Source organism: Larus michahellis, chromosome 15 (assembly GCF_964199755.1).
Source record: "Larus michahellis chromosome 15, bLarMic1.1, whole genome shotgun sequence".
NCBI lineage: Eukaryota > Metazoa > Chordata > Aves > Charadriiformes > Laridae > Larus > Larus michahellis.
Genome location: NC_133910.1, coordinates 12,493,638 through 12,510,257, shown reverse-complemented (window position 1 = coordinate 12,510,257; position 16,620 = coordinate 12,493,638). Strand labels below are relative to the sequence as shown.

Below are 16,620 nucleotides of genomic sequence, written 5' to 3'. Positions count from 1 at the left end.
GCGTGCGTTTGTTTTTTTTTTAATCTGGTTCAAACCACGCTAAAAGTCTGAATTTCTGCTGGTTTGCATAATGCAGCTGTGCTTTTGTTATTTTTTTTTTAGTAAGTTTTAAATGACCAATGGTGTTTAATAAATAAAGTATTTGTATATACACGAAATTAGGGACAGTGAAAACAGAGTGTATTGCAGCAGTGCAGGTCAAAATATTACGCCGGAATCAAAAAATTGCAAGCCTTAAAAAAAAATGTCTCTTTTCTTCTTTTTTCTCCCTCCCCTCTTTTTTCTTTTTATTGAGGTAAGCATTTCAGCATCTGGAACCCTGCACGACACAGAAGCAGCATTCCCTTTCTAGGAGCTCACTACTGAAATGATAAGGAGGGAAAAAAAAAAACCCAACCAACCAAACACACACAACATCCCTCTCCAATTCCCCTGCCAGCTCAGCCTCAGCTGGAGCTCAAGTGCTTCTTTATTTTAAGCCCAGACTGAGGTGCTTGTCATGGAGAAAGTACTTAAGCATGTGTCTAATAACGAGCACATGACTTGCCTTGGTCACTACAGGGATCACTCTGAGGTCCAGCTGAGAACTTGCAGCCAAAAACTGTTTCCAATTAAATGAAAACCTTCATAGAGTGTGTCAGTTTCCTGGAAATTATCTACTTGATGTTAAAAATAACATTCCCAAGAAACATGAGTGTCCCTTGCTCCCTTCTTCCCAATGCGTCCCTAAGAAAAATGAAAATTTTGAGTGGAAAAACACGAAATGCAACCACTTCTACTGCTCATGTGCTTAAAGTTAAGTTCATGCTTAAATACCTTCCTGAACAGGTGCCTACACCTCTACCAAGATTAAAAAAAAAAAAAAAAAAGAAAAGCATGTTAGCAATCCACAGTACATGAGAAATTTTTTGCTTTTTCTTTTTATGTAAAAAGATGATAGCATCTGACATTTTCATCACACTGTAGACTTCGAGATTAAGAATACTAGTGCTAATAACAAATACACCAACTAGTTCAAAAGCTAACATCTTTCAGATACAGTACCATTTCACAGAGTTTTCTTTAAAAAAAGATCTTTTTTACCTTGTATGAGCCAGGCAGGCTTAGTAAAAGAGAACATTCTGGGGAGAGGGAAGGAGCGGGAGGGAAATGTACTACAAACCTCGCAGAACTTTCTATTTATCTCCTGCTAAGAGTTCAAAGTTCTTCCACTTCCAACCAATCTTCTTCAGTTAAAATGTATTTTAGAGACTTTATGCAAAGGGAACTATTTGTCATAAAGTCTAGTCACACACGCACGCAAAGATCTTTGACCTATTAAAAGAGCGACCCCCCAAAAAATGGAAGATACCTTTTATAACACTGAATTAAAAAATAAAATAAAAAAGTCAGAGAAAGAGAGAAAGAGAAAAAAAAAACCTGACCACCGTGGAACAAGAGCGGTATATTAAGGAGAGAAAGGAACACTGCAGAGCATCGGTGAGGGTGATGTCCATTTTGTGTTTTGTGTGTAAATGTCCGTAACTCATTCCGAATCGCTGCTGTCCGAGCTGGAGCCGCTGGAGCTGCTGCTCCCGGACTCGGAGGAGCTGCTGCTGCTGAGCCGGGAAGGGCCTCCAGAGGGAGCTGAGCCAGATTTCTCTGCGGGGAAGAAGGCAGCGATGTGGTTACTTGCAAGGAACTGAACTAGAGAAGGTTTGCCCACAGCCCTCATCCTCCATGGCTTCATTCACAGCTTCCTTTTTCCTGGGCAGCTTATTTTACCTGCAGCCTTTGCTTGCTGCAAGAAGCCTGTCCTGTCAGTGGATGGCAAGGTTTCTCAGGCTGCAAGTGACCACGGAAGTCTGGGATCCGCAAAGGAGTCCTATGGGAGGTCAATGTTCTCCACAACCCTGCGGTGCTCATAATGAGACAGTGCAGCGCTAGAGCAATGTCCGTAGCCTTGCATGCTTCAGTGCAACCTCTGAATCCAAGAAAACGCTGTGACTTGTGCGAAGCCAGAAGCAGCTTAGTTTGTGCTGGAAGAACCTTTTGTACCATCTTCCACACCATTGCATTACATGGGGGCTTGGGCATTTTTTAATCCCACAAAGGACAAAAATCATGTTAGATGCCCTGTGGTCCTGGCCTGTACGCACAGTCCTGGCCAGGCTAACAGAGAGGATAAGATCCTCCTCCCTCTGAAGGATGAAGTGCCTCTAAGACACCTCACATTTACCACCCAGGAGAGCTTCCACAGGGGCCAAAGCAGCCCCCGCACAGTACCTTGGTGCCCACCAGTAACTTGCTGTGCCCTGACACCAGTGACCAACTGGGGTAACTGTCACAGAGACAAACCCAAGACTAGAAAAAGGCAGTAGTTTTGCCTCAGTGACAAGTCTATCTACATACATGATCTTTCAGGCACTGTTAACATAGTAAGCCCAAAGCCATTACCTTTCTTTGCAGGTTTCTTGTTGTTGTTTAGCTGCCCACTGACGTCCTGTAACCGTTTTTCTAGTTCTTTCTTCTTTTCCTGAGCTAACTCTTCTTTTGACTTTGCTGCTTGCTTTTTTCCACTTGCAGCTGTGGAGGAGGAATGTACAATTTCTGAAACTGCGTGGTTGCAGGAGAAAAAGAGCGGACACCGCTATTTTACAGGGCATGTAAATCTGTGCAACCACTCTGCAGGGACCGCACAGCAACTACACGTCCCATATAGAGGACAACACATGAAGTTGTCTAGATCATCCAATCACCATCATCCTGTAATATGCACTTTTTAAGAAAGACCTTCTGGAAAGTATTTTAGAAAACAGAAATATCCATGTAATAACCTTGTAGTTACAGGTTACTTACCAGCCAGTTATATGGTCAATAGTTACACATTTGTAATTACAGAATTGTTACATGGGTTTTCTGCCCTGTAAAATAAAGTGTCCCATTAAAGGTTGTCAGAAGTAAGCACCTGCCGTTATAACTTAAGATACCTCAACACAACAATCTATTGTGGTTTATATTGCTTTAAGTATAAAACAAAATGGACAAATTAAAAACCAACTGAGGCAAAGGCTGGCAGACAACAAGAATGTACCTGCATCCGTTAGGATGGAAACAGGGAGAAGTACCGGCAATGCTTATACTTCTGAGCAGAAGAAATATCCCTCCGAAGGAGTAATTGAACACAGGTGTTGGCCAGTATCAGAAGTACAAGACAGGGGCCAGACATTTTGCCTGATCCAGCAAGGAAATACCTACATGTCTGTGTGCAGTTTTAAAGCAATTATTTAAAAAAAAAAAAATAATCTGGAAAGCATAGTCCTAAGAGGGTGCGCCCCTGAAAACAAAGCATTGCAATAGAGAGCAGACAGCAGGAGAGTCCGGCTGGGGTCAGGCACACCAGTCTGCCAGCCCAGCATGTACCAGTCTCATAGGAGCGAATGGACAGACATCTGAGGTTATCTGCGTTACTCTACGCTTTGGTCCCAAAAGAAAAGGATGCTTCTTGTTCCTAACCAGTCTGGAAAATCTCTTCCTGAGCTATTCCAACAGCAAAGGACACAGGAAGAAAAAAACAACCAAACACACCAAAGCAGTGTATTAAAAAGCAAAAAGAAGGGTCAAAGTCTGAACTTTGCTCAGGCCTACCTGAAAGTCCTGTGATGAGGAAATGGAGGTGCTCTGCAAGAGCTGTGAGTAGCTATTGTGCTATACTCTTAACAGCACCACTCCCTCTTAACCCACAAGGAGATGGACTGAGCCAGGACCACTGCAGATAAGTGATCCCATTGCTATTCAGCTGGAGCTGAACTCTCGAGGGGCCACAACAATTCACTCTCTGTGGATGAGGCACAGAGAAAAGTCTGTCCCATACTGAACCGTACACTTGTCAGCGCATTAACGTTAATCCTCTGATCTGATAGAGACTGAGGGTAACATGGTGATCAGGCCACCTCGGATGAGCAGTTTTGGGGTGAATATATAACTCACACCCAGAATCCACAGGCTGCCCAGGTAACTTTGTTCAAGTTATTTATCCCCTGGGTGTTTTGGATCCCAACCTTTTTATTTCCTTCCTAATTAGATGCTAAACTATTCAAGATAAGAAAGTGATCCTTCCAGATGTGTGTACATAATACCTAACACAATGAGACTGAAACCTTTATAGCGCCTTCTAGATTCTAGATAAGTAATAAAGGTATCACACAGGTCTTGTAGAGGAACAGAATAGTCCTCCAGGTCTCCACAGCATGACATCATGGGAAGAAAACAGGAAAAACAGAAAGTTTCTGTACATTTTCTTGGGAGAAAAGAACCTCTAAAAATCCCTGTTATCGCACACCCAACAGCTGGATAAGAGAATTCCAACACACATGCCCTGACTCCAAAGCTGAGCCCAAGAGCTGGTGGAGGAACATGTGCCCCAGGAGGTAACTTACAAAACGGTTTCCTTTGTTTTTTCTGTAAACAAGATTTCACGTATCTCTCCAGTTCTCGTAAAGTTGTGGGCTTCAACGTTTCAAAATCTATTTCTATCTCGTCAGGATTTGAGTCTCTGAGGGAAGGTTCCCGTGACTGGATGATGTGCACCACCCTGCCTAGCTTCTCCCCAGGCAGGCGGTTGATGTCCAAGCTGAGCTGTCGTTTCTCATCATAGGTCATGGGCAGACCTTCTTCCTCCTCGTCAGAATCGTAGGTTGCAGATGCCTGTTTGCCTCCTTTCTTGGGCTGCCTGAGGGGGTTGGCAAGTATGGAAACATTCATGGGTATATACAAGCAATGAACTCTTTTTTCTTTTTTTTTCTAGCCCCCTTGTAACAAACCTCCCAATCCTCTTTGCTTTGAACCTCTAGCCAGATGGCTTGAACAGCACCACAACTTCTGAAAAAGTTCAGAAATCTGAGATCAGCTGTTCTATTCCCATTATATTTTAGCCCTGTGAGGCATGACAACCAGACCATGTAGCAGCAGGAGGGCAGCAACGAAACGGCACGTTCTTGCTGGCTGTGCGAAAGGCAGAAAGCAAAATCTTATCTACGAGTGATCAGGCAAGGATTTCTAAGAGAGTTGGATAGTGAAAATATGATGGTTCCACTGCCAGCTCTAACTTAAAGACTCTCTGGAGTTGTCTGGGAATGAGGACACTATTCAAATATGAATTAACTGCTCTGACACTAAGCTTCACCAGGAATTCAATGGGGACAGGAGAACTGGGGCTGGAAGCTCTTGGCATTCCCCTTGAGGCAACCTGCAAAAAGCATGCTCTTACCTGTTAGCTGTGGTTGTGCTGTTTGCTTTCTTAGCTGGGGCTTTCTTCTGTTGGGTTTGTTTTGGTGGTTGAGCCACCTTGGGTTTCTTCTCCTCCTCGGGTTTTACTTTGTGCTTTTCTTTTTCCTTCTCTTTATCTTTCTTTTTCTTCTCTTTTTCCTTCTTCTCTTTTTTTTTCTTTGGTTTGTTCACTGGCGCTTGTGACAACGCAGCTAGCTGCTCATGGACGGCCTTTAGCTGGGAGAGAACAGTGAAAAAACAAATCAGACTTCAAAGTAAGATGACTGATACCTCCTCACACCCTTCCTCTAGATCCCAAAGTGTAAGTATATCCCAAAGTCAGTGATCAAGCAGTCTAGTGGTTGAACTCAGAAGACTTCGCTTGATTTGAAATTCTTTAAAAAATGCAGTGCAAGTATGCAGCGCTTGACTCAAATGAAAACATCATTCTTGTTTTATATGGGCAAATAAAAATTAAGCTGCAACCACAACAGTCAAACCATCTCACTTCTACAGACGGGGTACAGGGGGACAGTATCGCACAGGAAGCTTGTGACAGATTCCGTCTGCCTGAGCTCTCACACAAAACAGAGGTCTCTGTTCTTCCAAGATCCCTAGTATTGTCTGCACCTTCATTCATACTCTGGGATCCCAGAAGGAAGCACAGAGCATCAGCACCAAGAATGGCTGTCTTGAAGAAAATTAACATTACATCAAACATGCACTTATTTCAGTTAAGCATTTTTCCCCTTTCGCTGGCAGAAGTGGGGATTGCTTTGCTACATCTCAGCCTAGATGGGATTTTTAAGAACAAAATTAAACCCTTTCTACTGTACAGACACAGACACACAGCTTGGCCGTTGCAATACCTGCTCCTGGAGCTCTGCCAGCCGAGTTGCTCGCTCTTCTTCCGAGTCTGAGCTATCTGAGTCAGAAGAGCTTTCCTCACTGCTGTGACTACTCTCTGTGCTTTTGCTCACCACTGGTGCTGTTGGTGGAGGTGGAGGTGGGGCCTCTGCAGGCTCATCAGGCATTTTTGCAAACCTCATCTCAAAGACATCCTACAAAAAGGGGGAAAAACTGGTTAAAAAAGGAGCCTCAGCCATGAAGACCTCACACTGGCCTTTTAAACACACCAGACATCCCACCATGGGTCAGGGTCTTACTGCGCTACACAAGGTGCTGTACAAGTAAATAATAATGTACAGATGGGCATACATATTCTGTAAGCCCAAGAAAATTCTCCCACTACTTTATACAGCAATAATTATAACATTTTAGGAGCAGGACGTGGCATTGGGCCATGCCATGTGAAGAGCGCCTCAGTCCTGCAGCAGAGAACATGGCTCTTTCCGAGGGTTGGAGGAATCACTGACTCTCCCTTGTTGGTGCCAAGAGCAGACCCACGGTTGGATCTTTGAATCGACACCTTGCAGCTGAACTAAGTGTACTCTGGAAGATGCATTTGCCAACACCTTTACCTGGAGCTTCCTGGCCATCGCTACCACTTCGTGGTCTGGAGGATTGTACTTGTAACAATTAGAGAACATTAACCGAATATCTGCTGCAAAACCTTGTGCATCCTGGTATTCCCGACTGTCCATTTTTTTCTGCAAACAAACAAGCCAAAGGGAAAGGGGAGAAAAAGCCATAAGCAAAAGGCATTTGTAGCAACTGCATGGAGGACACGTGCATCTTGGAGACAGCTCAGAACAGCCTCAAAAATCACATTTGTCTAAGAGAACAGTAATTTGATCTGGCTTATTGGTTCCTAAATAACATTCAGAGTTTCTGCTTTTTAAAACAAGCAAGCAAACAAACACCAGACAACCAAAGAAGTTGATATTGCTCCGTAACAGTTTAAACACTTTTAAGATTCTAAATTTGGGTTGTTTTCATTTGCTAAGTAGTACTATATGAATCTGTCAGGTTCCACGTTCTGTTAGAAAATAGTCATTTAGAAAAACGGCTTGCTGGATTAGAAGCTAACGTAAACAAGGATCATGGACAGGAAGGGCAAGAGTCAGCAACAACCAAGTTACAATTACAGGAGTACCTTAAGTGTGTATTTCTATGTGCTGCTTGGGCATATTTGAACTGTAAATCTGAAAAGGCAGAAAAGAGCATGACCATCGAACTCTGTCTTTTTTTGCTTGGCGATTCCTACAGCAAGACAGGCATTTACAGTTAAACTACACCACCTACTCTTGATTTAGAAGTCCAACTGATAGAGAGTGGATACAGAATTCACCCTTTATGAACCTATTCATAACGTTACTTTCTAGTGTAGTGATGATAAGTATCAGGAGCTAAATATTTGTACCTTGTTGCATTCTCTGATTTTTCAGCTCTCACTTTCATCCATTTCTTTTGACATTTGTGACTGAAAGGCTTGTGTTTAGAGAACACTTCATAGCATTCCTAGAACTTAATTGATTTTATGCATATATTACTACTATGTATAAAACCTTAGCTCCAATTACTCCTACTGAAAGGAAAAAGAAGCTAACACTAGATTTCATTTGCATTTAAAAGAGCTGGGTTTAAAGAAATTCTCTATTTGCCAAGTGCTTGCAGGCCTTCCTTTTGTATGTCTTGTGCACCTGTATCCCCCAGTGAAGGGAAGGGCCTGACTGGCAGACAGGCTGCAAACATCATCGGAGGAGACACATCCCCCATCCAAGGAGAAAGCAAGGGCCGCTTTGGGTCTGTAACCCACACTGGAAGCCTTAACGCAAGCAAAATTCCCATTTGTTTAACAGAGGCTACTGATATTTCACAGCTACACAGTAGACCTTGTAACTATCTTGAAACTCCTAAAACGGCAATGACTCCTAAAACTGTTTTTGTTCTGAATAGGCCAGAATTTCTCCTCCAGGCATGCAGTTTCGGAGGGACCTGCATGCAGGGTGGTGACATTGCTGCAGCATTGCTCCCTGCTGCACTGCAGCCAGACATCTGTCAACCTTTCCTCACGGAACTTCAATCTCTTGGTGAATAAACTAGGAGAAAGCCTCTGAGCCACAGTACAAAGATGGAAAGGGAAACAGGTTTGTGCTTCTCCTGTTTGAAGGAGAGCTGGCCTTGTTTGACAAGCATCTCAGGCCAATTCCAAAGCAAAGCATACATTAAAACAAAAGAGTCCATTTATTTTAAATTATGTGTTACTGCATGAAAGACCTTTTTGATGCACTCATATTTGTTTGGCACATTCAATGGCTGATCACTACCTATGAAATACATTTCAGTGTCTGAGGCTTTGCTTTCATCCAAACCCAACAGTTTTCTAGCCCAGCAGTTTTAATCTGTGCGTTGTTTTTTTTTTTTTTTTGCTTTGTTTTGTTTTCTTGTAAAGAAAGAAAGAATAATTAACTTATCAAAAGAAAAAAAAAAAAGGACTTTATATTGGTGGGCTGGAATATCTTCGGTTCCAAATTCACTTTGAGATATCCAGCTGCTTAAAAAAAGTTATTACATTTACAATTGCATATCAGGAGTCAGCCAGCAGGCTTGGCAGAGATGCTAGGAGGCCAGCTAGTCCATTCTCTGCCCTACACAGTATCTACCACAGCAATCTCATTTTTCCCTCAGCAATCAAATCAATTGTTTAATATTCTTTAATGTGCAAAAATTAATTTCCTAATATGTAATGTGTCTCTTGCCCTAAGGTAAGCCTTGACCTGCCCACAGAGGATGCAGAGAAAACTTTGTTCCCTCCCTTGTTGCAGCAATCTTTTACTTGTTTAAAGACCTGACATGTCCTCTTTCCATTTTCTCATCTTCAAGACTGAACTGGACATCAATCTGTCCTGAAAGCACATGCCCTGGGCACGGCATCAAGGCAGGTGCTGACGAGGGACAGGGCCACACAGGTACAGCGACTTTAGCAGAGAAAACTCCATCTCTACCAGGTAATGAGTACTTAGCCTGATTTCTGGAGGCCTAATTGTACCTTACAGAAACTGTCTCAATAAGAGCAGCTGCTTTGTGAAACTGTGTTTGTACTTTAAAATAGGTGCAACTAAAGAAATCTTTGAAAACTCCACCACAGAACGTCTCCTCGCTTCCAAGACCCTGAACTCAGGCACTCTGAAACCACATCAATTCACTGCAAGGAAATGAACGAGTGAGCACAGTTAGATCCCTGGAGGAAGCACTTTCTTCCAAAAGTAAACACCTTGTATAAATCCTCTTGCATGGCGAGGACTGTTGCTTGTTCACCACTGAGCAAACCAAAGGTAGAGACACCCACATTGCTGCTGCTGTGACCCGTCAGCCAGCAGACAGAGTGGGAGAAGAGGTGCTCCAGGTTCCTTCCAGCTCCATCACAGGCACAACACCCTGCCTCTCCTCACGCTGAAGCTCCCCAGCATCAGAGAGGGGGACGTGAATGTACTGCAAGTGGGCTCTGCCTGCCTGGGGACAGGGCAGCAGAAGCACAGTGCTGCTGCAGCTTCATAGCAAGCATTTCACCTACTATGGAGAATTAGGGCTGCTGCCTCTTAAAGTGTAATCCATACCTCTGCCTCCCTCTCTCAGGCATTCACATTCTTTCCTCTTTTCACTCCAAGCAGTTCTCCCTCTGTGATGACCATCAGAGAATGGAGGTGGAGATGTGCCCAGATGCTGTCCCTTCAGCTCTTGCCCCTCTTAGTCCTGGCTCTGGCATGGCTCTCCAGCACAGCTCTCTGCTCCTCCTGCAACAAGCTCAGCTTCAGCCCCTCTACCTCTCACCTGCCACCAGCATGGTCACGACAGCCAACCTACCTCCTCCACATGAACACAGAGAAAACAATCCCCAAATCCTTCTGAAGCACACCTCTGCAGGGTGCACAGCCTGAAGAAAAATGCTCCTGGACATGAAGGATATTCTCTGAAGAAAATCAAACCTCATATAACCAGAGAACCAGTGACAAGCAACCAGGTATTGGGGAATCTATTACAGCTGCAGCAATGCTTATGTTTTACTTTCTTACATAATTCCTTTAAGATTAGTTTGAAATCCATTAGATGCGCTTCTTTACCACAGCCATTGTCACTTGTGCAGAATTAAATCTAAAACCTTTCAGAGCCACACAGAAAACCCCTGACACTGGAGAATTACATTGCCTGCAAATGGCAGTTTCTGTTCCATGCAGTTAACGTATTATTGACTGCATGTCAGAGAAGTCACACTATGATCTACAGGCCAAGAGCAATGACAATAAAACACTCCATAAAAAAATAATACCAGACAGCACTTCAAACAAGTTTATTAAGAAAAATACTACCATATGGAAAGACAAATCCAGAGTCTTTACATGCAAAAGACTCCACTGGGTCTCCAGTGGAGACCAGTTTTCTGTCCTACACTAGTCTACAGTTTTCTCTCCTACCTGGGTCCTACCTACCTGTAAGGTACAGAGGTAGAGTATCACCTGCACTTGCAGAGAGAGTGCAATAAGGTGTATGCTTCTTAAAAGAATGAAGTTATGACTATAAAGAGATTCAAGTGTGAAAAAAATCACCAACCCAAGAAATCACAGTTTTTCACCTAGATTTTGCAGAACACAGCACAGAATCTCTTGCAATAACAAGGCACCTAATCAGACATGTAAATACCTGCTTTGATAGAGTCACGATTTCACTCTCTCCATCTCTAATCTTACTGCTTTCACCCAGGGCTTGATCTACCAGGCTGCAGGTATCTCTGGAGACTCACAGCATCTCCAGGAAGCCAAGGGAATATGACTGATAATAGCGCTGAAAGGACTGGGTTTACTGGCAGTCCCACTAAAGTCAGTCCAGTAACTGAATGAGTTCAACTAGGATGTGATCATCTAACAACTTGTGTTCACAAGACTACCAGAGCAAAGGCTATTAATAACACTTCATCACTCTAATGTGATAACAAAAAGAAGAACTGCACTCAGGAAGAGATGCTTCTTCCCAGCTCAGCCTTTTCTGCAAATCAGACATACTTCGAAATTCCTTTAAAGCTACTGGCCAGTTTATAGACTCTTAGAACAGATTTTGACATGTAGCCTATGATAAGCATGGGCCAAGCCATGTGGATGGACCTCCAAGCTGGTGGAGAAGAGCAACTCCAATGCAAAGTGAAGCAAGCAGACCTTGATAGCAAGTCGTACAATTAGGACAATGTGCGAGGACTAAGTAAGCCTTCAGCACTGGGCATCCAAAATCAGCAGGGTGCACTCCACTCCCAAAACTGAGGGGAGCTTCTTCCTTCCTCATCCACACTCAAATGCAAGAGAAAGCGGAAACTTATGCAAGAAAACACCGGGACCTTCCTCTGTCAGTAGAACAGTAAAGTCAGGTAGCCAGTTTTGCAGACTACCACGTCCAACCTAGCCATTTCTTCTGCTTTTACCACTGTTTTTCAGGCTCCCTCTTCTTGCCTGCAGCTCAGCTCACCCTTTGCCTTGCCCCCTTCTCCTCCCAGGAAATTGCTGTACATCTTTAACACAGCCCAGCTTAATTGCAAGTTAAAAATACTTTACGCTGCACTGGCTTTTGTAAACAAAGCAAGAGCACTGCAAGCTCAGAAGAACAGTCTCCAAGCCTAGCTCCACCAGAACCCACTTCCAATGACTTTGCCAACTCAGAGACAGTCTTTTCTCTAAAAACCCCATCAATAATAATAATAATTACTACTTAAATAGTGCCTTCCAGATATCTGTCCTCACAACAGTCCTGTGAGGTAGGTTAAATATTATTATCTCCATTTTATGACTGGGAAAACCATGGCCCAGAGCTGTGGGGAAACTTGCCCAGGATCATAGCATCAAAACAGCCATTAAAACTCAGACACTGGTAACTCCTGGTCTAATCCTCAACACACAGATCATGACAACTATTCTCTCACCACTAAATAATGCAACTAAAATACTCATAAAAACACTGCAGCTGTAGTAAGAACCCTTGCAGCATCATGGCTGAATGGCATGGCACATCAGAGCACGACACACTGCTTCCAGGTACTACGCAGGATTTGCTAAGGAACATGAAAGGAATGACAAACGCAGCTGCCCTTTTGTCAGCTGGGCATTTAGACAGTCCCAGGCATTGCCTCAGATGGCAGCAAAACACTTCTGGCATGCTAGTGAAAGCTGGCAGAAGTACTTCCTGCACATGGAAGAAAGTCTCACCTCCACCAACACCGATTCCAATGGCCGGCTGACAAGCAGAAGATGAGAACTAGAAAAAAAAACACAGCTTTGCACCATGGATATTTAGGTTTCAGAGAAACCTCCCAGTCTAATGGGAGAAACACCTTTAATATCGTACCATACTAAGCTAAACTCTTGAAGAGCCAAGCATGAACCGCACAAGCATCACTGTATTTCCTCCCCTCCCCAAGTACCAGGCGATCATCATGTTCCGGTTGGAATTGCTCAGCGTAAGCCTATCTGGACAACACATCATGCCAACAAGCAGGCAGGCAGCAGCTTCTGGAAATGGGATACTATCAATCGAATCCTACGGAATACTGCACCTCTTCTTCTCAGAGTGCAACACAATCCCAAGGACACAAGTTTAAATAGCTGGACTATCCACAAAGAGGAGAGGATGCCATCGTACAGTCTGCTTTGCAGCGCAGAAAAAAAGATGTCCCAGGTTATGGGAAAAAAGGAGAGGGGAAGGAAACAAAATAAAAAAAAATATCCAGATGATATCCAACAGGTTCAGTTTTCCACCCTTGTCCCTTCCCCCTCCCCCAGAAGGAGACAGTCCTCTGCAACCAGAGGGCTGTGACACCCTGCAAAAGAGGTGGTAAATGTGGACGTACTTTAACAGTACTGAGATCCATGGGGTGTTTGATAATATCATGATAGTCATGTAATTCCAAGGCCTCTGCATCAACAGGCTTGTAAAAGGGCCATGCATAGGCTGCATGCTTCTTCGAGAGCATCTCCTTGAGAATGCTGTCACAGTATTTTAGGTGCTCAGAGAGTTTGCCCTTCTTCCCTGCGTGCTGGGGCACCTCTCCGTCTTCAAGGTCTTTCTTTGGTGGTTTGATGGGCCGGCCACCGCTCTCTCGTCGAGCGATGATTTTGGCCTGCTTGGGGTCCGAGAGGGGTGTGGGCGACTCGCTTCGGCTGGCAGTGATCGCGGAGGTGGTGGGGGTTGTCGTGTCTGCTTTCCGCTTCACTCCCTTTTTCTGAAACAGCAGATGGACAGGCCTCATGAGTACATGGCCAACTCCTGTGCTACGGTAGCAGAAACCTAGCTCAATTCATCCCTGTTTTTGAGATCTGCCTGTCCTCTGTCAGAAAATACAATTATTTCACTGGGATAAGTGGGACTTGTGACTAGAGGCTTCAACACACAATTCAATGACTACAACACGATGTATTACTACATGTCATCTGAGCCACAGTAACCAGCCATTTGCACATCTCCAACCCAACCCCAGACATGATGCAAAATGTGTTAGCTCTATGTATTTCACTGAGATTTAAACTAAGGACTCTTACCTCATGTTTGCCAAGGGAAAGGAGTGCGCCCAGTCGATTACTGCAGCTCAGCTGATGCATCGTGACTTAGTAAGTGTCAGTAACTTAACCACATGTCTGAGTCCCCAGTGGCAGGATCAGGCTATAAGTTCTGAACCAAAGCATATTAATCACCAAAGACCCATGAGCCCTCACTCCCTTGTATTTAGTGGGTGTGCTAAGGTAGATCGCTTATTATGGACAAGAGCAAGAATTTAATGATTTTGCCTTAAGCAAATAAAACCTCTCTCCCATAAATTCAAGCTGTGACTGTCCAGTCAGCTCACTCTCATGCTCCTATGAAGGATTTATTTCTCTGGGGAGAGAGAGAAAGAGGAAACAAAAGGTTCCTTAGGGAAATTTAAGGGAAATCTTAAGTAAATCCCAAGCAGAATTGATTTTGCAGCGTGTATTTGGCAAACTCACTTCTGGGTTCATCCTTGAGTTTTAAAATTAAATTTGATTCTCAGAAGCAAGATATTTGGACAGAAATTGAAGTATGAGACAGACTTCTAAAGAGGACAGCTTAGCTGCAAGAAGATCTGACTTACAATTTCTCTCATAATTCCCAAACTATAGGGTTAAATAAGCAAAACAATTCTGTGGCTCTGCTGGCCCATGCAACCTCACATCAGAGAACACCAATACTGCAGCAGTTAATTTCCCAGTTTGGGGGGGGGGGGGGGGAAGCTTTCTCTGAGCTACACTTTCATCATTTTTAAAGCAATACACAGCTTGCCAGGAAAATTCCAATTATTTAGAGCAATGTTTTCATTTACCCATAAATTAGCATAGTAAATAGTGAAACACCAATGGCAACTCCCAGAAGATTACTCAGTAAGGAAGACAGAGCTAATGCACCCAAAACCTGCAGGCAACATCAGTCTCCTCCAACTGGAGCGACAGGCTTGTCTTGAACTGGTTTATAGCAGAGAGGAACATTCCTAGTGCTGGAGTCTGCAAACCTTAAAGGAATAGCCCCAGTGAAATTAGGGGGTCAGTTACAGAGGGAAGAGATGCTTGGGGCTATATAGTGCGAAATGGGGGAAGCCTCCAACAGCCTTCCAGTTCATGGAGCATCAGCACTGGCTAAGGCTATGGTCAGATAAGAGCTTGTAGCTGAACTGGAACAATTACAGTTGACATCACCTTAGCTGGGGTGCAATAAAACTAGCAAAACTTTTCACAACCCTCTCAGACTTGACAGCAAGCACTTTGAGCACACCCCAAAGGGACAACAATGGCCAGAAAGGCAAGGAGCCAAATATGAAGAGAAGGAATGCACGTAACCAGCAGTGAGGGGATGAAAATAAAGCACTGTTTAGCAATATTGCCTTCTGAAGAGGAAAGGGTGGATTTCTCCATTTACCTTGACTACCGGTGGCGTAGGAGGCACCACGGGCATTATCGGAGCAGCAGGCGGAGGGGGAGCAGCGGCAGGAGGGGCAGTGACAGGCGGGACATTAGCAGTGATGGTTGGCACAGGGGTGGCAGCAATGACGGGCGTCTGGGATACGGCTGGAGGGACGTTCTGGAACGGGGCCGGCGGGGAGACGGAAGACACGGCCACTGCTTGCTGCGCTCCTTTCAAACGACAAAGTGAAAACACACTGCAATGTACTGATGGTTACAAGTGCCCACAAGACATTGGGAACAAAGTGACACTAGTGCCGCTGGACTGTGTAATCATGGGGTTGGCAAAAGGCTCCCAGTCCAGGGCCACAAGAAGAGCACAAAGGACACAGTGTGATCTGCTTGGTGCTGTTACCCAGGGATCATCAACAAGAAGTGAGAAATCACTGACCTAAGTCCTTGTACCATGAGCTTTAGGCCAACCACATACAAGCGAAATACGTCAAGCTTTGCTCTGGGACAGTCCTCACCCCTCGGGTGTTCTAAGAGCTACCCTGCGCTCAGCAAAAGAGAGGAGCTCAAGGAGAGCGAACAGAGGGAGACGGCTCTTTTGGACAGCCGCGGTCCTGCACAGACCTCAATCTGGGAGTGTTTTTATTATGCCTGACAAATGGTAACAACCACTCCCCTACTGCCAGCTAAACACCCAAGAGTCCAAAGCACTTCAGATTTGCCTCAAGTTATTCAGTGAAAGAAACAGAGCTGGGAACAGAGCCTAAGTCTCCTGATAGCCAGGCGAATGTCTCTTATGCTAGACCTGCACTGTTAAAGAACTGAACTGCCAACTAGTGTAAAGTTAAGGGGGACAAATCTAGTAACTAATAACCAAAGTAGCAACACTCCTGTATGTCTTTATAGCAACTTCTATTAAAGGATGCTGAAAAGACACATAATCACAAATTTGTCTGAGCTGAGATGAAGCTGTAGCTCCATTTGGCACCTGAGGTGTGTGAAAACAAAGAGGAACAGTTGACTTTCCCGGAGCAACAATTAGACCTTGTTTATAGAAAAAAATTGCAACAGTTTAATTCAACCCACACAAGCTCTTTTATGAACTCTTTTACTGTACTTACAGACGTTTTAGTCCTAAATACATTTAAAAATCAACTCTAAGTAAGCTGAACTAAACTTAGTTTAAACAATGGTCTACACAGCCTTTTGCAATGGCTTAATAAATCCTTTCTGTTGATCAAACTTTATTCTGTGATGTTGCAACCATGCGTGCAAAAGAGAAATGTTATATGGTGTTTACGGGATTGACAAGATTTAAGTCCAAGTCTCTGCTGTGTCAGACTTCTGCCAGGACCTTAGGCGAGCTGTATAAATCCAGGTCTACACGGCATTCCACGCCATGGTCTGTCACTTCCAGCAGACTGACCTGTCTAACTACCTTGCCTATTCTTGCCTTGGTTTCTTTTTTGCATGTGGGAAGCAACAGCATTGCCCTCCCTCACTGAAGTGCTCA

At 44.1% G+C, this 16,620-nt stretch overlaps 1 protein-coding gene across 8 annotated transcripts in view; it reads right to left on the bottom strand.

Annotated features, from left to right (window-relative positions):
- Positions 1–100: 100 nt before the first annotated feature.
- BRD3 (bromodomain containing 3) overlaps positions 101–16,620 on the bottom strand; it is a 45,108-nt gene continuing 28,588 nt past the window's right edge. For 7 of the 8 annotated variants that reach the window (XM_074609260.1, XM_074609261.1, XM_074609263.1 and 4 more), the window contains 8 exons: positions 15,112–15,326; positions 13,037–13,408; positions 6,729–6,857; positions 6,117–6,308; positions 5,249–5,484; positions 4,419–4,711; positions 2,437–2,565; positions 101–1,641 (listed from right to left, as the gene is read on the bottom strand). In XM_074609260.1, the coding sequence (XP_074465361.1) occupies positions 1,526–1,641; positions 2,437–2,565; positions 4,419–4,711; positions 5,249–5,484; positions 6,117–6,308; positions 6,729–6,857; positions 13,037–13,408; positions 15,112–15,326 (1,682 nt within the window). In that variant the 3' untranslated portion in view covers positions 101–1,525. The remainder of the gene's footprint in view (positions 1,642–2,436; positions 2,566–4,418; positions 4,712–5,248; positions 5,485–6,116; positions 6,309–6,728; positions 6,858–13,036; positions 13,409–15,111; positions 15,327–16,620) is intronic. The other variant, XM_074609264.1, reaches the window with a different exon arrangement.